Genomic DNA, 27,671 nt, shown 5'->3' with positions numbered 1-27,671 from the left:
AACCATGATTTTGAAGAAGAGCACCCAAACACCCACGAATTGATTAATTATGCCAAAGCCATAGTTTCAAGACTATGAAATCATGATTTCCCATGAAACTAAGGTGATAAACTTTTGATACAAATAATACCATTTTTGTTTATTAATACAAGAGCTATTTAATTAATTTGATCAAGAAAGTTAGTTAAATTAGTTATTTGTAACAAATATAAGTTGATTTTTCTAAAATACTTTTTTGGATCATCACTACCTTTAGATGGAAATCCCTTAATATGTATAATTAATAGGGCTGCCTTGAAAAATGAATTATAAATTTAGAAGACAAAGTGGATTGATGTCTTATATTTATGACCAAATCAAATTCTTAAATAGCTCTTATGTTAAAAGAAAAAATACTTTCACATAAGTTAAGACAAAACTCCTCTCATATTTACTTTCTATACTATAAAATCACTTCTAAAAAGTTAATCCAAACATCCCCTAACCGAAGGTAGTAATAGAGACGAATTTTATTAATGTTAATCTCCTCGCCTGAGATGAAAATTAAAGCATTCCACACTCGAAGCTTTTGATCCAACCTTTTCTAATATTTTGATATAAACTGAGACCCATAGCTGAGAAAACAGGTTATACCCGTCGGGTTGGCCCATTTAGATTCAAAATTTGTGAGGGAGGGTTTGAAATTTTCCCATTCAAATAGGAAACAAGCTTAAAAGAACTAGCCTTGTAACAGGCTAGTCCTGCAGAGGCAAGGGCTAGCCCACTTAGGCCCTTTTATATTTTTTGTTTTTTTTTCAAATTTTTTTATAATCATAATATTATTAATTTTTTAATTGTTAATAATATTTTAATTATTAGTTATTATTATAATTTTGAAATTAAAGTTCATAAAATGATTTGATTTATTTGGTTTTAAAAAATAATTTGTTTAATTAATAGCTAGGGTGCGAAATTTAAAAGTAAAATTTTTATGAAAAAGAAAAACTTGATATTTTTGTCACTAAAGAAGAGCATACTCATAAATAAGAGTAATTGATAATAGTGATGACAAAATTTTAAAAATTAATAATAGTGTTTGTTTATTGCACATTTACACTTTTAATGAAACTTTTAAATATTGTTGTTTTGTTGATAGATATTTTAGATGTTCTTGGAGGTTGATGAATGTTTAAAATATGATGAATGTTTAGTAATTTTATTGTTTTATTTTTATTTTTTTATAAAACAGATGGAAAATATAAAAATTATATTTTTCTTTAAATGGGCCAAAAGCTTGTGGGTATGCTCTGAGCCCATTAGTTTAAAGGTTGAGCTTAGAAAAATGAGATGTTTTTAAAATTTCAACTTTACAAAACTGGCCCATTTAAGATTATGACCCTATAAAACCGGCTTGTATTTGCAGACTCCACCGAAGTGCCCAGGGGCACCAAGATACTTTCTAAATTTGTGGGCATTGGGCAAACTTCAAGCCCAAAAAATTAGCCAATTGGGATACTTAGGTTTGTTTTTTTTTTTTTTGACCAAACTTAGGTTTGTTCACTCTTAGTCGATCCACAAATTTTTTTTTTTAATTCATGGCAAGTTATTTTAGTAGCAATGCCATCTTCGCACTTGGATGAATTTGAATATAGTGTATATTTTTAAATTTATTAAATTAAAAGAATGTTATTTTTATTCTAAAAAATAAATTGGTTTCCTAAGATCTTTTTGGATCTCGAATTAGAGTTTTAGAGGAGACACTTTTGTAAAGAAAGAAAGTCATGAACCCCGAACCGGATTAGCTGGATGATAACATGAAAAAAAGAAGAAGCATACATAACATATTTTATATATATCTACTCAGTGATATTTTAGATTTAGACCGATCATATAAATAATACATAAATTATATTTAGATTTAGATATATTATAGAATATTTTTCTTTTTAATAAATATGTATAAATAAACGACAAAAAAGTAAATATATAAATTCAATTATAATGACTGATATGGGAAAAAAAATCAAAGATTGTATTAGTATAAGTTCAAAAGAATTGCCGACTAATAATTCATTCAGTAATGATTCATTGTGGTGGATTTACTTTGTTTCATTAAAAAAAAAAAAAGGGTCGAGGTGGATGTAATCATCAGTAACAGAACTTAATTATTTATATAAACAATATGTATTGATTATTCAAACTAACGTAATTTGTAATTCTCGATTCCTAATCAGTGCGCTCATCAGTCTAACGACATTTAATCAATTTTGCTTCATCAATCTAAGTCATCATAATAAGAAAATTTGATTAGAATAAATTTTTCTCTTTTATATATATATATATATATATATATATATATAAAACGTGATCTCTCTTTGATCTAAATGATTTTTCAATTGAAAAACAAATATTTATACAGAACCATTTGCATAAATGTGATTTTTTTTGGCAGGCACAAATATCCTCTTATTAAAAGCAATTATGTTTGATACACTGGGAGACACTAACATGGTTGCCTCTCCTAATGAGAATTTAAACTTTCGTTCATCACGATATGGGAGATTAGTCTTTTCTACTAAACTCAATTTATGTTGGTTAAGATGATTTTTTTTTTTAAACACAAGGAAGCAACAATTATAATTTAACCGGCCCAACAAGAAATCACACAATTTATGATAATATTAATCCATGATTATTTAAGAAATTAGTAAGTCGGTATAGCACTTCACGATTCCTTTGGCAACTTTAAGATGCGTAACGTTTATTATATATTAATTTAATATTATTATTTATTAATATGCTTATTACTTTTATCTAAATTTATTAAAAAAAATTCTATCAATAAGATTAATTTTTATTGAATAAATTATACACAACTCCTAAACTTTATATATTATGTATAGGTAATATTCTTATCTTCAAAACTTTACAATAATCCTTAACTGCTTTGTTATTAGTTTTGTTCATTACTTATCTATACAGTTTAGAGTTTGAAAGAGTTATTATCAGGCGTTGATCTTATTAAAAAGAGCTTTGGCTGCTTAAGTACAAAAATAAAAGTTTAAGTACTCTTTCAGTCATAAATATAATATCCTTATATATACTATAAAATATGTCTTACATTTAGGACTGGAGGAGTATCTATGAATGCAGAAAATATTTTTGAGAGAGCTATTTCTAGTTAGGTTTTGATAAAACTTGAATATGATTTAGTCAAATACAATATATCGAAAAAAAAGTTCAAATGAACTTTTTCTTTTTTCCAATTCAAGTGGGTTATATGTATGTCACTCAAAGTTGTGGGGTTTATAATTGATGATTGAGGATTATTTGCACAAATTTTTTTTAGGGCAGTTCATTATTAAGGTTTAAATGTTAAGAGAGTTACTTATGCTTGGCTCAAAGTTTGGGAGAATTTTATATAATTTAATTTTTTTTTCTTATTTTATATTTTCATTTATCCAAGAGAATCATGAGACAATTGAGTGAATCTTTCTCAGTTCCTTGAAGTAGAAATAGAATGGCATTGATTATGGCTTCGTTGACAAGTTTATTTTTCTTTACATAGTGGATTGAACTTTGTATGAAGTTTAAAGCAAAGCCGAAAGGCAATAAAATAAAATAAAGAGACCTACCAATTATGACTACTTTGACTGACACTAAAACTTGTATTCTAAGCTTTGATTTCTGATATCACAGCTTTAATTCTTCTGGCTAATAATGCTGCCAAGAGTTTTGGATCTAGAACCAAACTCAATTTGATTATCTGAGAAACTAGAAATTAATATCCATAATTAACTTGTGGTAGTGATTTAATTTATACTCTTTTGGTCCTATTTATAAGACATTTTCAACATGTTTTACACAGATTAAGAAAAATATTAAAATGTATTAACTCTTTATTAAAATATATCAACTTTCCAACTTTATATCTCTTTAATATATATATCTTTCGAAAAGAATAACTATCTATACTATAATAAATGAAGGACAATATAGTATATTCATGATAAAAATTTAATGAAGTGACTTATAAATAAGACTAAAAAAATCCTTCTCTTTCTGTCCTATAAATAGGATCAGAGGAGTATTGAAAACTACTTGTGACAAGACTTCCTAAAGATCACACACACGCGCACAAGTTTACAGAGAGACCCTCTCTCTCAATTTTCCAAAACCGGAAAGTTTACATAGAAGTTAAAAATAGATATAACGGTTTAGATTTATTTCATCTATCATTTTTCATCCGACGGCCTACATTCATCACTCTAACAAAAAGCATTTGAGGGTCTATATTCAATCTGAAGCCTAGCGTACCTCCAATAAATACGTGAAGCATGCCTCCGTCTTTTCACCAAAAACTGGAGGGGAAAAAAAAGGTTTAAGCAACGTTTTTCTTTGGGGAAATGACAAATAAAGACCTTTGAATTAGCAAAATCACAAAGAGGTCACCTAAATAAGCTAAATTACCAAGAAGGACCCGGTCTCAAATTGTAATTATGAAATCAGGCTAAAAAGACAAAAATACCCTTCTTCTCTTTCTTCCATCACCCCATCTCTTTCTCTTTCCCTCTTCTCTTTCTCTTCGTCTCCGTCCTTCTCTCCCTCTTCATCTCCCTCTCTCTCTTCTTCCTTCTGTTCCTCTTCCTCTCAAAAATATTCATCTCCCGTCTATGCATTTATCAATATGATTAAGGTTGTGGCCATTCCCATCAATCTCTATTACAAAAAAGATGGTGACCCATCATTAATGCTAGTTGGCAGAGGTAATCAGATTGAAGTTGATAGCAATAGTGTTTTGGAGATGGTATACAGAATCAATGTTGGAGAGGATGAGACTCAAGCTACCCAAGACACTACATGTATATATACTTCATGATTGGCACGACATCATCTTGGTGGGTTGCGGTGTGGTCACTAGGTTATACGATGGAAGAGAATGAAACGTGAAGTTAATGATGGAAAATGTTAGTTGGAGGATGTTGTAGTTAGTTTGAGATACACTTGTCACCGAATTTTGCAGAAACTGGTTGCTGTCAAAACACCTCTGGTTTTTTGTTATTTGATTTACTATTGTTGTAATTTTACTTAGTAGTGTTGTAATTACAGATTGGTTAGTTTGATCACAGCAACATGATATGACAATATGAAAATGTTAGTATTTTGTTTATGGGCAGAGCAATGTTGACATTTAGTATTTATAGTTGTTAATGGTATCAATGTAGATCCATTTAATATTCTGAATTCATGACAAATCTCCTCACAGACTTATAATTTCACTTATCACAGTTGTTATTTGGCTTTCCACTCTTGTCAATTAATTTTCATAACTTATCATTCGCCTTACTCAACTTGTCATAAATTACTTATCAGAACTGGTCATCTGCTAAAGAAATCTGAAAATTCTGTCATTTGAAAAGAGAAAATTGAATTTTTATGAATTGCTTATCAGAAGTTGTCATTCGCCTTACTAAACTTGTCATTCGTCTTACTAAACTTGTCATAAATTGTTTATCAAAACTTGTCATCTGCTAAATAAAACTAAAATTGTCATTTGCCAAGGAATTGTGCAAATTGTCATTTTAATCCAGAATCTTAAATTCCTATGAGTTCTTATCAGAAGTTGTCATACACCAGTTTCTACAAGATTCAGAAACTGGTTGCTGTCAAAACACCTTTGGTTTTTTGTTATTTGACTAACTATTGTTGTAATTTTACTTAGTAGTGTTGTAACTACAGATTGGTTAGTTTAATCACAGCAGCATGGCATGACAATATAAAAATGTTGGTATTTTGTTTATGGCAGAGCAATGTTAACATTTAGTATTTATAGTTGTAAATGATATCAATGTAGATCCATTCAATGACAAGTTGACTAAGACGAATGACAAGTTTAGTAAGGCGAATGACAACTTCTGATAAGCAATTCATAAAAATTTAATTTTCTCTTTTCAAATGACAGAATTTTCAAATTTCTTTAGCAGATGACCAATTCTGATAAGTAATTTATGACAAGTTGAGTAAGGCGAATGATAAGTTATGAAAATCAATTGACAAGAGTAGAAAGCCAAATAACAACTGTGATAAGTGAAATTATAAGTCTATGAGGAGATTTGTCATGAATTCAGAATATTAAATGGATTTACATTGATACCATTAACAACTATAAATACTAAATGTTAACATTGCTCTGCCCATAAACAAAATACTAACATTTTCAGATTGTCATATCATGTTGCTGTGATCAAACTAACCAATCTGTAGTTACAACACTACTAAGTAAAATTACAACAATAGTAAGTCAAATAACAAAAAACCAGAGGTGTTTTGACAGCAACCAGTTTCTGCAAGATTCGGTGACAAGTGTATCTCAAACTAACTACAACATCCTCCAACTAACATTTTCCATCATTAACTTCACGTTTCATTCTCTTCCATCGTATAACCTAGTGACCACACCGCAACCCACCAAGATGATGTCGTGCCAATCATGAAGTATATATACATGTAGTGTCTTGGGTAGCTTGAGTCTCATCCTCTCCAACATTGATTCTGTATACCATCTCCAAAACACTATTGCTATCAACTTCAATCTGATTACCTCTGCCAACTAGCATTAATGATGGGTCACCATCTTTTTTGTAATAGAGATTGATGGGAATGGCCACAACCTTAATCATATTGATAAATGCATAGACGGGAGATGAATATTTTTGAGAGGAAGAGGAACAGAAGGAAGAAGAGAGAGAGGGAGATGAAGAGGGAGAGAAGGACGGAGACGAAGAGAAAGAGAAGAGGGAAAGAGAAAGAGATGGGGTGATGGAAGAAAGAGAAGAAGGGTATTTTTGTCTTTTTAGCCTGATTTCATAATTACAATTTGAGACCGGGTCCTTCTTGGTAATTTAGCTTATTTAGGTGACCTCCTTGTGATTTTGCTAATTCAAGGGTCTTTATTTGTCATTTTCCCTTTTTCTTTTCATTTATTTTTTATTATATCTTTCAATCATTATTAAATAATTGCTATTATTTTATTATAAATATAAAACTATTTTACATCTTTACAATTATTTCTTTTAATTTCATAAAGAATTGATTATAGCTCCTTATACATAGAAAAATGCATATAAAGGACTTTTACCTGAATCAATACTGTCATCTTAATTAATAATCTATATATATTAAAAACATAGAGAGTCACACTGTTATCAAACTATAAATAATGCGATTAATCTTAGACTCAGTATAAATATATGAACACCACTGATTATGGAGTATGGTGATAGTAAAGATAGTGATAATAGTATGGCAACATAACTAACTATAATCGTTGCTTAGTGCCAGGGACTCAACAAAACTTCTTTAATTATTACCTCTTCTTCTGGATTCATAGTTATTTCCTCTTTCTTCATCATTCTATAGTGTTTCTTTCTTCATTATTCTACTTTCAATGATGCTGTCACCTAACAAAACAGGATATATTTTCCAACTTTGCGTACTTTTCCCTTCCTTTAAGCTTTCCTTTGTCCCTTTCAATCATTCTTCACTCATTTTTCTTCTTTCAGTGCCACCTTAAAGTGATCAATGTTCATGGGTCTATTCATTCAAACATTTGTACAATTTTTCCTTTGACTCAGACTAGTTTGTTGTAAGCATATTTGGTTCTGAGGAAGACATTGAAAAGCAGCTGGCTCCAAAATAGGAATCTGAGTTTCATGGAGTTTTGGGATTCATGGGTTGGCTTCTTTCTGTTGTTTAGCTTCTGGGTTGGCGTTTTCTGTGATCAAGATGGTAAGGTTTTGTACTTTTCTCAACGATATCATTCATCCCTGCATTTTCTTATTCAGAATTCGTCAGCATTTAACTTCTTTCACATGCCAATTCCAAATTCTTTGAACTAAAGCATTTGGTGAGCTGAAAGATCACAGACCACTTCAGTAAAATAGATACGTTTTCATCCAAAAATTAGGACCAATAGAGCACATCAAAATGAGTGATTAGATATGAATTTATATAATGTCAAGCAAGTCATACACGTCAGAGCAAGCTTTTTTTTTTTTGGGTTCTTTTTATAGAAAATGAGCTGAAACTTTATTCCTCGTATATATGAAAAGACATGAGCAGATCTTTCTCATTCATGGGACAGGTTTCTTAAGTCTATCTTGTGGTGGAAGAACCAGTTTCAATGACTCATCAAACATCTTATGGACCCCAGACACTGCATACATAAGCACAGGCACTACAGCCATCAGTTACACTGATAATAATTCCTCATCAAATGTCTCTCTTCGGTTCTTCCCGGATTCCCAAGGTCGGAAATGCTATAAATTACCATTGAGCAATGCCACAAGTCTTGTTCTTGTTAGAGCTAAGTTTGTGTACAACAACTATGATGGACTTAAACATCCTCCTACATTCTCTGTCTCTCTTGGGACAGCCATCGCTGCTATTGTAAATCTTACTAAAGATGGTCCATGGACTGAAGAGTTTCTATGGACTGTCAATAAGGACTCGCTGCCCTTCTGTTTACTTGCTACCTCAAATAGTGGATTTCCTGTAATTTCTTCCCTCGAAATCCGACCACTTCCTCGAGGAGCCTACACAAATGGCATGGAAGATTTCTCAAATAAGTTGCTGAGGAAGAGTTATCGAATTGATTGTGGATACACTAATGAGTCTATCCGGTAAGAACCATCATGTCCTTTTCCGATATAAATATTGTCAGAGAAATTGAAAGTACATATCCTCAACTTTATACCATTTACAAACATCCTCTTTAATATCTCTTCAGGACTTGAAACTTTTTCTGTCCAGTTTCCTCTAACTCCACTAATGAAGATTCTACTTCAAATTCTGTCATTTGCTATTTCTAATCGAATGATAGTCCGTCGTGTGATAAATGACAGAGTTTGAGATGACATCTTCATTGATATGATTAATAGAATGGATAAAAGGAATCAAATCTTGAACTCTTGATGGGTGAAAGTTGAAGGAGTTATTTCCTGCTTTTCAAAATCGATGGAAATGCTTGCAAAATGGCTCAAAGCTAAAGGGGAGTATTTGTAACTTTCTCAAATTTTTTGGTACTATAATCTCAAGGTCTAGCATTGTAAAACACAGGTACCCTTTGGATCCATATGATAGAATATGGGAAGCTGATAGAAGTTTTACACCCTTTCATATTGCAACTGGATTCAAGGTTCAGCTTACTTTCAATCAGTCCAGTCTGATGGAAAAACCACCGGCTGCTGTTCTTCAAACCAGTAGAGTTCTGGCACGGCGAAATCTGCTGACATATAACCTCCCTCTTGAAGCAGTAGGGGACTATTATATCATTCTTTATTTTGCCGGCATACTTCCTGTTTTTCCCACCTTTGATGTGTTCATAAATGGAGATATCATAAAATCAAACTACACAATAAATAGTACAGAAATCAGTGCTCTATATGTGACTCGAAAGGGAATCAGCAGTTTGAATATAACATTAAAGAGCATCAGCTTTTACCCTCAAATCAATGCATTTGAGGTATATCAGATGGTTGATATTCCACCTGAAGTTTCTTCAACCACAGGTGCCTTACCGTATTTTCTGAGAATACACATTATTACAAATTCGCTACAGTTGATTTAATACACTGATGAGCTGTTCTTTTTCCAGTCTCAGCACTACAAGTTATTCAGCAGTCAGCTGGGTTGGATCTAGGATGGCAAGATGATCCATGCTCTCCTTCACCATGGGATCATATTGGGTGTGAAGGAAGCCTTGTCACATCACTGTGTGTGTCTCATTTTATTTCCTCTCCAAACCAATGGTTCTTCCAGGTATTTAATAAATGATCTAATAGTAGTAATTATTTTTTTTTTTCAGGGATCTCTCTGGTGTAAATTTCAGATCAATTACTCCTACATTTGGTGACTTGTTGGACCTCAAAAAATTGTAAATTTCCTCAGCTAGAAAAACTTCATTTATATCGTTTATACGTGTGCTCATATTCTTTTTTTCTTTCCCTTCTTATTTTAATCTGTTTTGGCGTTAATTATTTATCAGAGATTTGCACAACACATCGCTTGCTGGTGAAATACAGAACTTGGGTAGCCTGCAACAACTTGAGAAACTGTAATACCTCCCGAGAGTAAGAACTTGACCTTTGGTTTTATGCAGAAGATATTTAACAACTGCTCAAAAATTTCAGGAACCTGAGTTTCAACAAGCTAAAATCCTTTGGAGTGGAGCTGGATAACTTGATTAGCCTTCAAATATTGTAAGTTCAAAACTTCTTAATGTTTACAAGACTTCAGACCTAAGAAGTTTGAACCCTTCACTAATCATACTGATATGATTATAAGCTTAAATTGCCAAGTGAACTTCTTGGTTACGAAGGTTCCAATGCCATGTCCAAATGCCATTTCATCTTATGAGTTTAAGAAACCAAGTAAAAGTCGATTAATAGTTCTATGAATACTATACTTCTGATTATAATTTTCTCTTCTCTCAAAATATTCTATCTCAAAAACGATATTGCAAATGCAAAGTGAAACATTAATCTTACATTCTTTTTCTTTTTCACTGTATTTTTAGAGACTTGCATAACAATAGCCTCCAAGGATTGGTTCCTGATAGCCTGGGAGAGTTAGAAAACCTCCACTTTCTGTAAGTTTAGCATCAGGGGAAAAAAAAAATCTAATAAAATCATATGACAATTTTTGCCTTTCCATTTGTTTTACTTTGTCTCTTTGCTTTGTATAATACATTGTTTTACATTCTTCAGGAATCTAGAAAACAACAAGCTGCAAGGTCCACTACCAGAGTCCTTGAACAAACCAACCATAGAGATCAGGTATGGAGGAACGGGAACAGATGAAGTATTAGATCTGCTTCCTTAAAACTTTGCACGATGATACCTTGTTTCTTTCCTTTTGCAGAACATCTGGGAATTTGTGTCTTTCGTTCTCTGCAGCCATATGTGATGGTGAAGCATTCAGTCCTTCAATTGAGACGCCACAAGTTACAATAATTCCCAGAAGGAAGCACAAATCACATAAACATCTAGCAATTATACTAGGCTTGGTTGGTGGAACCACACTTGTGCTTTTCTTGATCTTACTTTCAGGACTGCTACACATGACCAGAAGAAGATATGAAGTTTCTCACACAGCAAGTATGCAATTTCTTTTTTTTACTGCCTGCGTATTTCGTTAGCTTTTCTTGTGTTATACAGATGTTCTTTCTACCTTCCAGGAGCAGAAATTGATATGAGGAACTGGGGTGCAGCAAAAATGTTTTCATACAAAGAAATTAAAGTAGCTACTGGAAACTTTAAAGAAGTTATAGGAAGAGGCAGTTTTGGATCAGTTTACTATGGAAAGCTTCCAGATGGTAAATCAGTCGCTGTCAAAGTTCGGCTGGACAAAACCCAACTAGGAGCTGATTCTTTCATCAATGAGGTTCACTAATTAAGACTTCCATACAACAATCTTTTCGATGGCATTATAATTGAGCTAACTTGCAGATGAGACAAAAGGACATCTCTAACGAAGTAGTGCACTAGACTCTCGTTCTAGGACCCCTTAGGTTAGCCGATGACACGGTCTGCAGAACTGTTCTTAAGTGAGCTTGCACGTGAACTCATATTGCCCCTATCATAATGATTCTTGGATTGTTTTCCCCTTTGGTGCGAGCTCAAAGGAAGTTTTCAATGAGTATAATTTATCAAATAAAGGTTTCACTGAATTACATGAAAAGCATTGGCTTCATTTTTGTTACTAAAGGAAGAATCAAATACCTCTTAAGCATTATCTTGAATCATTTATGTTGTCTCTCTGCCATATCTATTACTGAGAACCTTGATTCTATCATTTTTCTTTCCCTTTTGGTGAGTTAATTCTTTCTCTCAACTTCTGTTGTGCTTAGGTTCATCTTCTGTCAAAAATCCGCCATCAAAATCTTGTGTCATTGGAAGGATTCTGTCATGAATCAAGGCATCAGATACTAGTGTATGAGTACTTGGCTGGTGGATCACTAGCTGATCATCTATACGGTACTCTACTTGCTTGAACAAAAAATTTTGCCCTATCTTTTCTACTTCTGCTTCAAATATTCCCATATGCTGTCAGATTCAAGGGTTCTAACACTTATTTTCTTTTCTACCAGGTACAAACAGCCAAAAAAGGTCATTAAGCTGGGTTCGAAGATTGAAAATTGCAGTGGATGCAGCAAAAGGTACAAACTAGATTCCCGTTTGGTACAAAACATTGAAAATGAGAATAAGAACTAGGATTGGAATTGAAAAAATATGTTAAAAGAATATTTAGTATGAGTGATTGCTTATTACTCGGGATTAGACAAATCTATATATGTGAGATTAGAGAATACTATGGGGGGATGTGGTATTCCCCAATCCCCTTTACATTGGATTGTTTAATCCCATGTGACAAGAAATTACTCATACTAAACATTATTTAATGGTTTTTCTCAATCCTAATCCCTATTCTTATCTTTTATTGTCAACCTAGATTCTTAAATAAGAACTGGTCTAGGTCAAGAGATGAATGTTTGTTAGTACCACAGGTAACCCTTCTCAAATTCTCCCATCCAATGTCTTTGCAAGCATCCGACATCTCTAAAAGAAACTTGTAATATGAAAGTGACACAAAAATCAGACGGACATGACTGGTACCTCAATAAACTGTGACATAAATTTTGAAAAACACGACGACTACAAATTACATATTTGTAATCTCAAAAGCTACCTCAATGATCCATCTTTAAGCCAGCGAAGTCATGTCTGGCGAGCATGAGCCAATAAAGCAAAAGGAAACATTGCTGTTGTTCCAACAACTACGGACAAGTTAATATGTTGTTACAACGTTAGATTCTGTCGCTCCAATGGGTGTGTTTGTATCTTCATTGATTGAGGAAAGTCATGTTTATACTTATATGCCTAAGGCTCTTTCTTTCTCTCCTTTTTCCATTCCTGAAGGATTGGATTATTTACATAATGGAAGTGAACCACGAATCATACACCGTGATGTCAAGTGCAGTAATATCCTCTTGGATGTGGAGATGAATGGAAAAGTCTGTGACTTTGGCCTCTCTAAGCAAGTGACCAAGGCAGATGCAACTCATGTCACCACTGTTGTCAAGGGCACTGCTGGCTATCTAGACCCTGAGTATGTTCCTAGCATCAAGAAAATAATGATTACCTGAAAAATCTATGCTATTTTAAACTTGTTTCTATGTACAGGTATTATTCCACCCAACAGCTCACTGAGAAAAGTGATGTATATAGCTTTGGAGTAGTCCTTTTGGAACTCATCTGTGGTAGAGAGCCATTGAATCACTCTGGATCTCCTGATTCTTTCAATTTGGTGTTATGGGTAACTCAAATCTTCTTTTTGGCTTTTCTGCAATGCAATAGCTTGACATGGTTTCTAGGACCACCTCCATTCAAAAGTTTAAGATGTTAAGTAATGACAAATTATTACTCTTATTATAATCTTCAGCATGCCCCTTCACATGAAAGGCCTTCCGGCTTAAATCATGGACAAAGACATAGGCTTAATTATGCAGGATAATTTTAGTTGAGAGAATAGAAGCAAGAAACATCAGACTTCTAGCCACTCAGTCATTGAGACTGGTAGAACAATCAAAGAAAGCTTGATTTCACTTAAAAAAACAAACAAAAAAACAAAAATGTAAGGGAAAGCCCATATGAAACCTTATCTCTTAACTATCCTTCATGGAGTAATTACGAATAAGCATCATTTTTTTTTTACTGTTTATCACCCAGTAAAGTGAAAATGTGACTATTTAGTTCAAAATTCACATGAATAAGCACTCTTTGAGCATTTGTTCTTGAGTGTACAAATAGTTACTATATTGCTCCTATTTATAATTCTTCCTTGTTTCTATTAGTGTATACTTTGAGGAGTTTACATCTTCCTTTTCCTAACAACCAACTGCAGGCAAAACCTTACTTGCAGGCAGAAGCATATGAAATTGTGGATGACAGCATAAAAGGAAATTTTGATCTCGAGAGCATGAGGAAGACCGCCTACATTGCTGTGAAGTCAGTGGAAAGGGATGCATCACTCAGACCAACTATTGCAGAAGTATTAGCAGAACTGAAGGAAGCCTACGATATTCAGCTCAGATACCTTGAGTCTCTCTAAACGATAGTGAAGTTAAAAATAGTCCAGATCAAACTAAATTATGTTGTTATATTAACACTCACGGTTGAGTGCAAGGAAAAGTTGGATTCTCAAAGCAAAGAAAACATGAGAAATATCAATGTAATATAAATATATTAAGTTATGATGAAATATTTTGCCATTTTCCACTTGATTATCTCCGGAAAAATGGTACAACACCCAAGTTCCATAATATCGTCGTGATTTGCCCAAGGTAATGACCCTCCTAAAGCAGGAATATGTTCAAGAATGATTACAATTAAAATTTACATGTCAATTGATCGCATATACATGATAATATTTAAGCTGACCTACAAAGTAATTCAATGACTAAGCAGAGGAACGCCTTCGAAGATAGAAGAATAATGCAGTTAATCCAGCCAAAGCATATGGAAAAATGGTCCAAATTCCCTGTATAAAAGTACATGTTAAGTATGCACATTCTAAGAAGTATATGGATATGGATTTTATTTCTCACAAGTCAATTATACCATACCATCACAGTTGCAACAGTTGCAAGAGCAAACATAGGGCGTTCTCTCAAAAGAAAACCTACTCCGAGCTGACCATACAAGAAAAGGGAAAACTCATGTTAGTTATGACATTGCAAGGGATCTATTAAAGTGAAATAATTAAAGCCATCATGAATCATCTCGGACAAACCCAAGGAATAAAAATTGAAGTAGATTATCTGTTTTGCTACTCTCTAGTTATTGCTTTGTCTAAAACCTGTGCAAAGCCGTAAATAAGGATAAGCTATATGATAAGAAAAAATATCTTAGTTTGCTTATTTAAATTGAGCATCTAGATTGGGAGAAACTCCCAGGATTTTGTTTCCAGGCCCTAGAATTTTCATTGAGAAGACCCTCATTGATGCAAGCAACAAGTCAGAGCCTTAAAAAAGGTACGAATAACATTTAATCAGAAGAAAGAAGAAGAGGAAGAAGAAGCCAAAAAAAAAAACGAGAGATTTGACTGAGCAATAACATCCAAGTCCCAAGAATTAGATTGTTAATAGGTATTGTAACAGATCTAAGTCTATCAACAAATTATTCAGCGAAAAATAATAACCGCTGTGATTAATCCTGCATGTTTCCCAGTGAAAATATATTCACCTGAAGGGGAAGTGTGAATAGACCACCACAACAGACTCCTGCAAAAAATAACTCAGGAGATATGCCCTGCATTTAACCAAAAGCCTTTTATTATGGACTGGGAGATTAATTTTTCCTAATCCTTTAAAGGATTAATAATTCTAAACGGAAATGGATTTTTTTTTCAAAATAAAAAGATGAACAAAAACCAAAACAAGGAAAAGGACCAGTGGTTATTCCCCAGAATTAATCTGTATCACCTACCAATCAAGACAGATACAGACACAGGCAGAAACAACATTTACAGAGTACAGAAAAGCTCTAACCAGGGCAAGCATAATTACCAAAAAGCATAGATTAAGATGTGAAATTGACTGAAGCTTAAGAAATTAGAAGAACTAACTCCTCAATAAAGCATAGATTAACATGTGAAATTGACTGAAGCTTAAGAAATTAGAAGAACTAACTCCTCAACAAGAACAAGAAAACTATCAAGGAGCTCAGTCGTGAAAAGAAGCCTCTGTGTGTGTGTGTGTGTGTGTGTCTGTGGTCCAGACAAAAGATGAATATAAAATATAAAATATATCCATCATCCACCAAACCTTTTCTTCCCTCTCATGAACAGTTAAACACTGCACATCCAACCACGAAAATCTTCCACTCCCTTTTAGTCATTTATTTTCTAACCCACGCAATACGTAAGTAACAACAGTTATGTTCACTTGTTAGATTTCGAAGAAGAGAGAATAAGAATTGGGAGACTGAAGAGAGGGGAAAGAACAGATGAGAAGGTAGAAGAGAGATGTGTGTTTGAGTGAGTGAGTGAGTGAGAGAGAGAGAGAGCGAGCCTAGAATCAGTATCTGAAATCCTAGGAGAGAAGAGGGAAATTCCTGAATAACATACTTCATTCACACAACTAATGTCATCATACAATAGATTTAAATAGGCTGAAAACATAACTGTGAATAACCAACTAATAACTTCCCAATAACCTCTTACATTCTAGGATAAGGATTATCAATAACTGACAATAAGTAATATTTAAATAACCCCACTGTAACAGTCTCAAAGGATAACTGAATATAACCACCTAAAACTGAAGATTAAAAATAACTGCAAATAGCTAATTTGTAAACTATCCCTAACATTGGACTCTTATCATCATTACTTGACTTCTGCCAAATTGGATAAAATAGCATTCTTCAAGGCATAATTCAACAAATACTGGAAAGAGATGAAATTTTATCATCATAGCTCGTGAGTTTCTTAGTAGTTTTTTTTTTTTTAAAAAAAAAAGCTATGAACAATTAAATTGTAAACACATTACACACACCTATGCAGACTAGAGCCCGCACCCTCCCTCAAGGAGACAAGATTAAAACGCCACTGTGGCCACATGCCACTGAGTTTCTCAGTTTAAGAAGTTATGTAGAGAATGAATATCCCTATCATCTCTACAAGAGGACAGAGGCTAGCTATCCCAATGCATAGATCTGAACATTATGTTTCCACATGGTAATGATAAGACAATGACCTCAACTTTCAAAACCTATAACCAAAATAAATGAGTCTAATTATCATCAGGACTGAAGGAAAATTTGCTGCAAGTATTTAATATAGATCCCTTTTTTAAAAGAATTTATTTGTGGGAATATCAGGGTCTGATGCGGGCCTTCACTCAAGGAGAATTTCTAGGCGATTGATCCTAATGGTAAAGGGGAAAAGGAGGGCATAATTATGAAGATGTTCTCAATTATCCATAATTTGGAGGGCTATAGATCAAAACCCTACCTTACCATGGAAGAAAATCACTCATTTGTCCTCACTTTATACATCAAAATCAGACTGACCACAGTAAAACTCGATTGCAAGTACATTAAACAAAGTTACTAACCATGGCACCTGCTAGGAAAGCCGTGGGGTTCCTTACCCCAAGGGAAAATCGTTCAACTGCAAAAATACAAGTCACATGAACACCATAAATCAATCAAAGAACTAAATCAACTGTAAAATAGAAAATAGTATAGACATAAAAGAAAAGGATTCCACTTTGCCCAACTGTGGTTTTTGTGGATGCAAACAACCATTTGGCATCTTCTCTACGGGTTTCTCAGGACACCTAACAATCACATGTAGCCTTCCGGAGAGATCAAGCAGAATAAATAACTAAGTGAAGATCAGGTGAGTAATAAGTGAAAACAGGGACTCAACTCAAACCACACAAAGGATGAGTTTACTTCGCCCTTTAGATATTCTTTTAGGAAAAATGCTCCTTGGTTTAGTAATTCATAAAAGCATAATCTTTCAATACATGGCCAATCATCATATATTTGTCTGCAATGCAATGATTACGTTTGTGAGGATATGGTAATAAAGAACTAAAAATATTGGTGAGAACCTTAAAGGAATGACATTGACATAGTCAATAATTAGGATGAGCAGATGATACGAGAATCTGCAACTGCCTATATAAAGTGTGAACTATGCAATAATATAACAAGTACTTCAGGGTCCAACACTATACTAGGGATCTAGTCACAGAGAGAATGGATGAGAAGGGACGAAGCCCCGGGGGGGGGTGTTGATGATGATGCAATTGAAGCCACAGATGATTCCTAGAAACTAAAGAGGGTTCTTATACGGTTACAAACATGAGATTTGTAATACTCCTCCGGTCCTTAATATAAGACCTATTTAACTAATTTGATTAGATTAAGGAAGTTAGTTAATTATGAGAAATATGATATGTTTTTCCTAAAACACCATAATCATCTTCTTTAATATCCTTTCTCCCTCTTTTACTTGATTATGGTTGAGGGAGTATCTATAGGGGTAACTTAGGAAAAATTGATAAATATGAGAAAAATAGGTTTTATATTTAGGACCAAAATCAACTCAACAATTAGGTCCTATATTAAGGATTAGAAGAGTATCTTGCATCATAATTTTGTGTATTACTATAATAATTAACTATTTGATTTTTATCAAATAAGTAATATTTGTTACGTCATTAATTTGGGAATATTTTGGCGTCAACAAATATTTAATAACTATATGCACATAAAGGTTTTAAACCAAAATACACTCATTGGAGATAGCAAAGGTCTTCAGCTTACCAAAACCTATTAGATTGCCATACTTCTGCACTGCCTTTGTGATCTCCAGGGCCTTCTCCTTGCCAATTCCTAACTACAAATATCACCAGAAATTAAAAATTTACAAAAGTAACAAAATCATCAGATAAGATTGAAAATTACCATGAAAATGCATCCCCCCCCCCCCCCAAAAAAAAAAAAGGTGGGTTAGAAGGACCTAGGCCTGGACTAACACAGTAACATGAACTTTTTTTTTTGGCCAAATGTATGATCTCAATCTAGCCCATTGGAGCACAGAATAAAGTAGGCAGAACTAACCCTTGTAGAAACATCATCAGATACCCCAGACCGTCTGAAAAGCTTCCCCAAGTAAAAGGGCACCATATCGCTAATGCAAACACCCCTGAAATCCAGAGTTGCCAAGTAAAATTCAAGTTCCATGATCAACAAGTTTTGGAAACAAGAGAACAGTAACTAGATGTGATGCCATGGTTTGACTGGAATTTTCAGAAGTACCAGCTCTTTGACAAAAATAACATAATCGAAGGAAAGAAATGCAGATTAAGATGGAGTAGCTAACTACCAGTAAACCCAGAAAACCGTTGATATCACATATGAACTATTCCTTGAGAAAGATTCTGCAAAAGACCTCCATGTTCCATCCAGAGACAGAAACCGAGATAGTGATATGCCAACCTAAATTAATTGCTTAAAGATAATTAAAGGATTCAAACAAATCGAGAAACTAAGCAGTATATCATTACAGAAAAATTAACAATGAAAAGTACCAGTAAAACAGAAATACCAGTGAAAAAGACAGACCCAAACATTTAGAGCCTCTTCACTAATGAAAAGTCCACATCCTGCAGCCATAAGCAACCAGAAGTAGATCCATCTACAGGAAGTTCAGATGAAGGGTAGCATCGATTAGATAGCAATGGAACGATGCTATTTCAATTCAGAAGAGTGGCCAATCTTCTTTACAATGCTCTGCTCCTTAATTAGGAGAATTAAAAATAGTACCCATGCAATGGAGGAAAAGGACTATAAACTAGCCAGCTCTTACATGTACTTTTAACTAGAAAATATTGCTTGATTCCAAGTCTAAGATGTTGAATAAAACTAATTCATAGCAAATCTATCATCACAAGGCATACCCTGGTGCATATTCTGGAAGTATAATTTTGTATCCAAAAGCTTGGAAACTGAAACCAGCAGTGGCTGGAGCAACCGTTGAAGAGGATGAGCTTTCAGAAAGAGACTGCACAACGAAAGATGATCCAAGGATAGGCTGCTGGTAAATGGATATTAGCGTTGCCGTTACAGCTATGCCCATTGCAACTGCTATCAAAGCAAGGAATGGGATTCCAAAATTATGACCCTCTTTTCCGTCTAAATGCACCTCATTCTTGATGCTACCTTCACTTTCTAGCATATCTTTAGACCTTGAAGCCTCATAACTTTCCTTATCATCATATTTAAAGCTTCTAGTTTTGATTCTGTAGTTGAAAAACATCGCTTCATTATGCTGAATACAAATGCAATTAAGAAACAGAGAAAGAGCAGCAGAATAACTAAAGAACTTCCCAAAGTGGGCTATATTTATAACAAATATAAATAAATTATTGCGTAAGAAAGATAGCTAAAAAAGGTAACTAACTTCTTAACCTTTAGCCTTATATTTCTAACAAATTAAATATCACAATCCTCAACAAAATATCTGTGACCTTCTACGTAAAATCTGCACATTATCTCAGACATCATAAGAAAAGGTCAAAGTTTCCACATAAGAGTTCACTATTTGATTATAATAAGAGGTATAGAAGAACAGATGCAATATCCGATCCAGCATATAATGTTGAAAGACAAAGCCCAAGGCCCAAGCCAAATAAACTTAGTTTTATTTATTAAGTAGTTTTTTTTTCAGTTACTCATTTATCTTTCCGTCTTAGATTAGATAGAGATAGATAACAGTATCTTATCTTTAGTCTTCCTTGTTCGGTTATATATACATATGATGTATTCCTTCTCATTGAATAATAAGAGACATACAGAATTGTTCCATTAACTTCATGGTATCAGAGCGGGTGCGAATTCGGCCCTGTTCTTCACGATCTGTTAAAGTCACGTAAAGCCTCCTTGCAACCAGAGACATTCGGCGACTTGGAGACGAGAACTTGCAACGTGACCCGAAGTCCCCTCGCGACCAGAGATATTCGGCGACTTGGAGACGGGAACTTGCGACCAGAACAGAAGACTCCTCGCGACCAGAGACATTCGGCGACTCGGAGACGTGAACCTGCGACCAGGAGACTCCTTGCGACCAGAAGTACTCGGCGATTTGGAGACGTGTGCCAGCGACCTGAAACCTCCTCGTGACTAGAGGTACTCGGCAACGTACACTAATTACTGCCTCTCGACGCACCCAGGAACCGGTTACACGAGTCGCGACTTGAAGAACCAGTTACACGAATCGGACACAGACAACGATGACACTTGAGGAACTTCCACCCTTGTTCGGGTCAATGAGACGATCCGGAGGAAACCCAAACGCGCCACCCTCGGCTCTTACAGCAGGTGTAATATCACAACAATCTACTTCCTCTTCTTCTACATCATCACCGATGGGAACAGAGCCAGTATCTTCTGCTGAGACACAACAAATGATAATTGCCCATAAACTGAATGGAAGCAATTACTTACAGTGGTCTCAAAGTGTTCTCATGTATTTGAGAGGAAGAAGGAAGGAAGAATACATCACGGGAGAAGCCCCACAGCCAAAACCTGGTGACAGTAATTATAATACATGGTTTGCTGAGAACAACCTTGTAATGACTTGGCTGTGTAACTCAATGACCGTAGAGATTAGTGAAGGTTACCTACTTGCTAAGACAGCAAAGGAGATATGGGACGCAGCAAGAAGAACCTATTCTGCCATAGACAACACTGCAGCACTATTTCATATCAAGAGACTACAAAGAGAGCTAAAACAGGGTTCTATGACTGTAACTCAGTATTATACTGCCCTTACGCGCCTGTGGCAGCAGCTGGATATGTTTGATATCCATGAATGGAGTTGCAGTGGTGATGCTCAATTATACAGAAAAATAGTTGAGAAAGAAAGGACCTATGAATTTTTGCTCGGCCTTATAGATGCATTTGAAGACGTGAGAGGAAGAATCATGGGATTAAAGCCGCTGCCATCATTATTTGAAGCATTCAACATGGTAAAATGTGAAGAGAGCAGAAAGCAACTCACTCAGAATATATTTACACCATCAGAAAACTCTGCCTTGACAGTACAAGGCAGTAATGTACCTGAACCAAGAGGAAAGAAAAATTCAAAAGGCTGGTGTGATCATTGCAACAAAAATGGTCATACTAGGGACATTTGCTGGAAGCTGCATGGCAAACCGGCTAATCTGAAACAAAGAAGAAGACCTGAAAGCAAGAGCTATTCTGCAGTAGTTGATGAGGAGAAGAATGGAGAAACCTTAAGCCGGGAAGAATTACAAGTACTCAAACGGATCCTTGAGAGACACAATAACTCATCCGTGACTCCAAAGGCGAATCTGGTAAAGTCAGGTAATTCTATCATAGCTCTAAACGCCATAATGACCAATGATAATACTTGGATCGTGGACTCAGGAGCTACAGATCATATGACCGGTAACAAATCTTTATTCCAATCCTTAAAGTACTGCCACCATGAGAACCTAAAGTGAAAGTTGCAAATGGAATATTTTCCAAAGTCTGTGGTGTTGGAACTGTCAAAATTCTTGAGAAACTAGAACTGCAGAATGTTTTATTTGTTCCAGAACTGGCATGTAATTTGCTTTCAATAAGCAAAGTAACTAAGAGTCATCAATGTAGAGTGATCTTTGACGATGTTGGTTGTATTTTTCAGGATTTGACAGCGAAGAGGAGGATTGGCGTTGCTAAGGAATGGGATGGACTCTATTATCTTGAAGGCACAGATAAATATGTGAGCAAGGCATTATTTAGTTCAGATTCCTTGAATAAAGATGTATTATTGTGGCACTCTAGGCTAGGCCACCCCAATTTTGATTATATGAAGCACTTGTTTCCAGACTTATTTAATAAGAATTCAGCCCCCCTTTTGTGTGAAACCTGTCAACTTGCCAAACAAACAAGAACTTCCTATCCTAAACAACCTTATAAACCAACATCACCATTCACCCTAATACATAGTGACATTTGGGGACCCACAAGAATTAAATCAACTTCTAATGCTAGGTGGTTTGTGACTTTTATTGATGACCACACTCGAGTGACTTGGGTATACTTGATGAAAGAAAAATCTTAAATTCTTAGAGTTTTCAAAAGCTTCCACGCATTTATAAAAACTCAGTTTCAAGGGGTAATTAGAATACTACGAAGTGACAATGGACGAGAATACCTTAGTACAGCCTTCAAGGAATTTCTTGATCAACAGGGAATCCACCATCAAACCTCATGTACTTACACACCCCAACAAAATGGGATTGCTGAGAGAAAAAACCGACACCTCCTAGAAATAACTCGAGCCATTATGATTGCCCGAAATGTTCCAAACTCATTCTGGGGAGAAGCTATTCTCACTGCAACCTACCTGATCAATAGAATGCCCTCAAGAGTCCTAAACTACAAAACCCCTATACAAAAATTGCTTGCAACCTACCCCAATTCACCCTTAGTCTCAGACATTCCCCTGAGAGTATTTGGCTGTGTAGTATACATACACCATAATGATGGTAACAAGCTTGAGCCCCGAGCATTAAAATGTATCTTCCTTGGTTATTCCCCATCTCAAAAAGGGTATCGATGTTACCACCCGACAACAAAAAGGGTCTATGTCACTAAAGATGCTGTTTTTTCTGAAGCCGATGCTTATTATCCCAAAATACCCATTCAGGGGGAGAATTATGACATTAACGAATGGCTAACTCCAGATTCAACACACCTAAACATCGACATCCCTACTAATTCACCTATTGTCCCTGAACCTGAGCTAATAGACAACCTCGAACCAACAGCCCCACAACACCAAAACTCTCAACCTAACCACACCAACTTGGGAACTAGTGCGGAAAATGACATAGGGGTGGACCAGCAGCAAAACGCCGAGTCAGATGATGTAGACGAGCAACAAGAAACTGGAGTCCCTCCCATTCCAAGGCATGACCAGGACTCTGACTCAATGTTAAATCCTGATGATCTCGGTTGGCCTATTGCTCTCAGAAAAGGTGTGAGATCTTGTACTCAGCATCCAATTAGTAAATTTGTTTCATATGATAAATTATCACCGAGAATGCAGGCATTTACTACAAATCTCTCAAATGAGAGGATACCAAGGACATTCCATGAGGCAATTGAGAACCCAGATTGGAAGCAGGCTGTTAAAGAAGAATTGGAAGCGTTAAAGAAAAACAGAACATGGGAAATCACTGATCTACCCCCAGGAAAGAAGACAGTGGGTTGCAGATGGGTGTTTACCATAAAATACAATCCAGATGGAAGCATAAGTAAGTATAAGGCCAGGCTTGTAGCCCGGGGATATACACAGTCCTACGGAATTGACTATCAGGAAACCTTTGCCCCAGTAGCAAAACTTAACACCATTAAGGTTCTCTTATCAGTAGCAGCAAATCTAGAGTGGCCTCTCTACCAGCTAGATGTAAAAAACGCTTTTCTAAATGGGGATCTCGAAGAGGAAGTATATATGGAGATGCCAGCTGGATTACAGAATTCCAGTAATAATTATCCGAAGGTTTGTAAACTGCAGAAGTCGTTGTATGGGCTGAAACAATCCCCTCGAGCTTGGTTTGGGAGATTTTCTCGTACCATGAAAAACATGGGATACTCACAAGGCCAATCAGATCATACCCTGTTCATAAGGCATGCAGGCAACCGAATAACTGTCCTTATAGTATATGTGGATGATATTGTAATTACAGGAAATGACGAGGATGCCATAAGAAGATTGAAGAAATCCTTGGCAACTGAGTTTGAGATGAAGGATCTTGGACAACTAAGATATTTTCTCGGGATGGAGATCGCTAGATCTAAAAGGGGAATTAGTGTCTCCCAAAGGAAGTATACTCTTGATTTACTGCAAGAGACTGGGATGCTTGGAGCCAAACCTGCAGAAACTCCCATGGAGGCTGACTGTAACTTAGAATACAAAGCAGATGGTATACCTGTCGACACAGGAAGGTATCAAAGGCTAGTAGGAAAACTTATCTACTTAGCTCATACTCGTCCAGATATAAGTTATGCTGTAGGGGTAGTAAGTCAATTCATGAATAAACCCCAAGAGCATCATATGGGAGCAGTCCAGAGAATTCTGCACTACTTAAAAATGAATCCAGGAAAGGGATTGTTTTTTGGAAAGGATGGGTCTAGAAGTATAGAAATTTATACTGATGCAGACCATGGAAGATCGTGGTTGGATCGAAGATCTACCACAGGGTATACTACTTTCTTGTGGGGCAACCTAGTGACTTGGCGAAGTAAGAAACAACCTGTGGTCTCTAGGAGCAGTGCTGAAGCAGAACTAAGAGCATTGGCTCTCGGAGTCTGTGAAGGGATCTGGATAATCAGAGTTCTAAAAGAACTGAGACTTATGCACAATGCACCAATGAAACTATGGTGTGATAATAAGTCAGCTATAGAAATGGCTAGAAACCCTGTTCATCATGACAGGACAAAACATGTCGAAATTGATAGACACTTCATCAGGGAGAAAATTGAAGAAGGCACTATCAAATTGTCCTACATCAGAACCAAAAGTCAAGTAGCAGATTTACTTACTAAGCCATTACCAAGAGATTCATTTGAAGGACTAAAGAGCAAGCTGGGAATGGTCAACATTTATTCTCCAGCTTGAGGGGGAGTGTTGAAAGACAAAGCCCAAGGCCCAAGCCAAATAAACTTAGTTTTATTTATTAAGTAGTTTTTTTTTCAGTTACTCATTTATCTTTCCGTCTTAGATTAGATAGAGATAGATAACAGTATCTTATCTTTAGTCTTCCTTGTTCGGTTATATATACATATGATGTATTCCTTCTCATTGAATAATAAGAGACATACAGAATTGTTCCATTAACTTCATATAATTATAATGATAATAATTACTTTCAGCCTATTTCAACCACAGTACATTTGGATAAAATTCTTGAGAAGCAATCTTAAGCTGATTCTCTGTGAATGTAATAATCTTGTTCCCACAACACCTATATTCCCAAATTTCCATAAATAATAGAAATTTAAGACATATTCATAATAACCTATATGTTCAGTGATTGGCTCAATAGCACAACTGAAACTTTGAGACTCAAATCAATCACGCAATATGGCTACTTTACAACTTTCCCTGATAAGAGTAAAAGAAAATTTTTAGAAAAATAATAATAAATTAAATACAGAAGAAAACAAGCATGCCGTTTAATCAACCTTATTGATAAATAGCCCACAGAAGACAGAAGAAGAGAACAACTTTTCTGGAAGCAAGTCTTGGCAATTATGAATTCATTTGTTTTTGATAAGTTAATCTCAGATATCATGTGCCTCACATTCCCTTAAAAGGGATGGAAATAGAACAAGAAAGGTAAAGGTGTAAACTTCTGTACAAAGAATACGTAAAACACTCAATCCATTCAAAATCAACAAACAAATTCAATTTTGGCAATAACCATTTTAAGTGCCACTGGAATAAGTTCTGAATAGGTCAAGAAAGTTTTCAAATAGAGGAAAAGCAACATAATGGACGATGCACATCAAAAGAATAAGCAAGAACCTGGCAAGGCGCGAGACAAGCACAGGTCCATTCTTGTTGGCAAACAGTCTGCGGCATACGGGGAAACAGCTCAATTGCTTCATATAACATATTTTAGGATGTGTTATGCACAGATTGAACGTTAAGCCCTGTGCCAAAACCGCCATTGGAGATGTTCTTGGAGCTGGAGCAACTCCAGTCACCACCAGCAACAAGTCTGGTGTTGATGGGTTGGAATGTGCCCATTTGGCACAGAGACGAGCGGAAGTTTCTGGTCCATGTGGAGGTACGTGGACTGCGAATCAAAAGATAACAGGGATATTCTCGATAGGGAGTCTCTGGGAATTGTCTTGTTTGTTTGTGATTAGAATTTACCAGGAACAAAATTGGATTTTGTGTAAGAATGAAAAGAACAAGTTACTATGATCATTGTCTGCGAACCCTAGTTAGTGATTAAAAGGCTCGTGCCAATGAAATGGGTGTCAAGAAAGCTAATGTGCTTCGTTATGTTTGGTATTTACATAAAAATAACAGTTTTTTCTTTTATTATTATGCTTTTTAGGTTTAAAAAGAAAAGTAAAAATTTATTTTTGGATGTTCTGATTTTTAGTTTTTGACTAGTTTTTAAATTTGAAAATTCTAAACATGACCTGAGAACATGTAATCTCAATAATTTCTATCAAACTAACTTTTTTATAATAACAGATACAAACAAAAACTATATTACACTGATTAATCTTTATATAATTTCAATAAGCAAAATATAATTAGAATAAATATCATAATTATAAACAGGAATGTTTATATAGAAACTAAATTATAGTTTTAAAAATAATTTTATAATATAATATATAAGAAAAATTTTATTTCAATTTGTGTACTTAGAGACATTCAAATACTCCGAAAATTGTTGACTTGAGAAACGCCCAATTATTTAGGGGGTGTTTGGGAAACCCAAAACCATGGTTTCAGAAGCACTTTTCCGTAAAACGAGATAATCTCCTCCATATATTTACTTCGTAATCCGTAAAAATACTTCTAAAATCATGGTTCGGATTCTATCCAAACACCTCCTTAGTAATAATAAATTACCCAACAGTGTGACAAACCCACACACAAACACGTATGTGTGTAATCTTTTGACTGTTTTTTAAATACTACCCTTCGGTCCTTAATATAAGACCCCATTTGACTTTTTGTTTGGTTCTAATTATAAGACCCCAATCCATTTTTTCTCTCATATTTATGTATTTTTTTTCCAAGATAATCCTTCTAATAATGATAATTCTAGCCAATACACTTAATTAGCAAGGATATTTTAAGAATGACAACACTTATTTATTACAAATAACTACCTTAACTTACTTCCTTAATCTCCTCAAATAAGTCAACTGGGTCTTATAATTAGGATCGGAGGTAGTACTTTTGAACAAAATTTATTCATTATTCTTTTAAAACCGTGACCCTTCCCCACCAACCCCCCGGGCCGAGGGGGCAAGGCGGGGGTGGGAGTCATGGCCTTCCATCCTTTGTTTTTC

The 27,671-nt window shown here is 35.0% G+C and overlaps 2 protein-coding genes across 3 annotated transcripts; one reads left to right on the top strand and one right to left on the bottom strand.

Annotated features, from left to right (window-relative positions):
* Nucleotides 1-90: 90 nt before the first annotated feature.
* On the top strand, nucleotides 91-14,313 carry LOC114763094 (probable LRR receptor-like serine/threonine-protein kinase At5g48740). 2 transcript variants are annotated; one of them, XM_028952696.1, is made up of 18 exons: nucleotides 98-103; nucleotides 6,331-6,335; nucleotides 7,688-7,767; nucleotides 8,123-8,660; nucleotides 9,097-9,548; nucleotides 9,635-9,752; nucleotides 9,845-9,913; nucleotides 10,025-10,093; nucleotides 10,170-10,238; nucleotides 10,556-10,627; nucleotides 10,746-10,814; nucleotides 10,900-11,135; nucleotides 11,216-11,421; nucleotides 11,888-12,014; nucleotides 12,128-12,196; nucleotides 12,957-13,146; nucleotides 13,221-13,353; nucleotides 13,942-14,313. In XM_028952696.1, exons 3-18 carry the CDS (start codon nucleotides 7,692-7,694, stop codon nucleotides 14,146-14,148), a joined length of 2,700 nt encoding a protein of 899 aa, XP_028808529.1. In that variant the 5' UTR covers nucleotides 98-103; nucleotides 6,331-6,335; nucleotides 7,688-7,691; the 3' UTR covers nucleotides 14,149-14,313. The 2 variants fall into 2 exon arrangements, with proteins under 2 accessions (XP_028808528.1, XP_028808529.1); XM_028952695.1 differs by lacking the exon at nucleotides 6,331-6,335 and having other exon boundaries at nucleotides 91-103; nucleotides 7,614-7,767.
* Nucleotides 14,270-26,563, bottom strand: LOC114763103 (uncharacterized). The gene is made up of 11 exons (XM_028952709.1): nucleotides 26,509-26,563; nucleotides 26,155-26,428; nucleotides 19,514-19,855; nucleotides 19,179-19,251; nucleotides 18,940-19,052; nucleotides 18,675-18,759; nucleotides 18,378-18,450; nucleotides 17,156-17,211; nucleotides 15,282-15,347; nucleotides 14,663-14,728; nucleotides 14,270-14,577 (listed from the first exon to the last, which is right to left on the bottom strand). The coding sequence occupies exons 1-11, from the start codon at nucleotides 26,561-26,563 to the stop codon at nucleotides 14,497-14,499; spliced, it is 1,284 nt and encodes a 427-aa protein (XP_028808542.1). The 3' UTR covers nucleotides 14,270-14,496.
* Nucleotides 26,564-27,671: the final 1,108 nt, after the last annotated feature.

This window comes from Neltuma alba, unplaced genomic scaffold (assembly GCF_004799145.2).
Source record: "Neltuma alba isolate B1F8T4 unplaced genomic scaffold, ASM479914v2 tig00011253_pilon, whole genome shotgun sequence".
In the NCBI taxonomy this organism is placed as follows: domain Eukaryota; kingdom Viridiplantae; phylum Streptophyta; class Magnoliopsida; order Fabales; family Fabaceae; genus Neltuma; species Neltuma alba.
This window is presented reverse-complemented; position numbering and strand designations above follow the sequence as displayed.

Bases quoted from the DNA above. Each gene is read 5' to 3' on its own strand.
- LOC114763103 (XM_028952709.1), bottom strand. From the start codon at position 26,563: ATGATCATAGTAACTTGTTCTTTTCATTCTTACACAAAATCCAATTTT. The intron at 14,729-15,281 runs GTGAATATATTT...TTGTATGGTCAG, and splicing joins TATTCACACTTCCCCTTCAG to CTCGGAGTAGGTTTTCTTTT. The intron at 14,578-14,662 runs GTATGGTATAAT...ACTTTTATACAG, and splicing joins CAACTGTTGCAACTGTGATG to GGAATTTGGACCATTTTTCC.
- LOC114763094 (XM_028952695.1), top strand. From the start codon at position 7,692: ATGGAGTTTTGGGATTCATGGGTTGGCTTCTTTCTGTTGTTTAGCTTC. The intron at 11,422-11,887 runs GTTCACTAATTA...TGTTGTGCTTAG, and splicing joins CTGATTCTTTCATCAATGAG to GTTCATCTTCTGTCAAAAAT. The intron at 12,197-12,956 runs GTACAAACTAGA...CCATTCCTGAAG, and splicing joins TGCAGTGGATGCAGCAAAAG to GATTGGATTATTTACATAAT.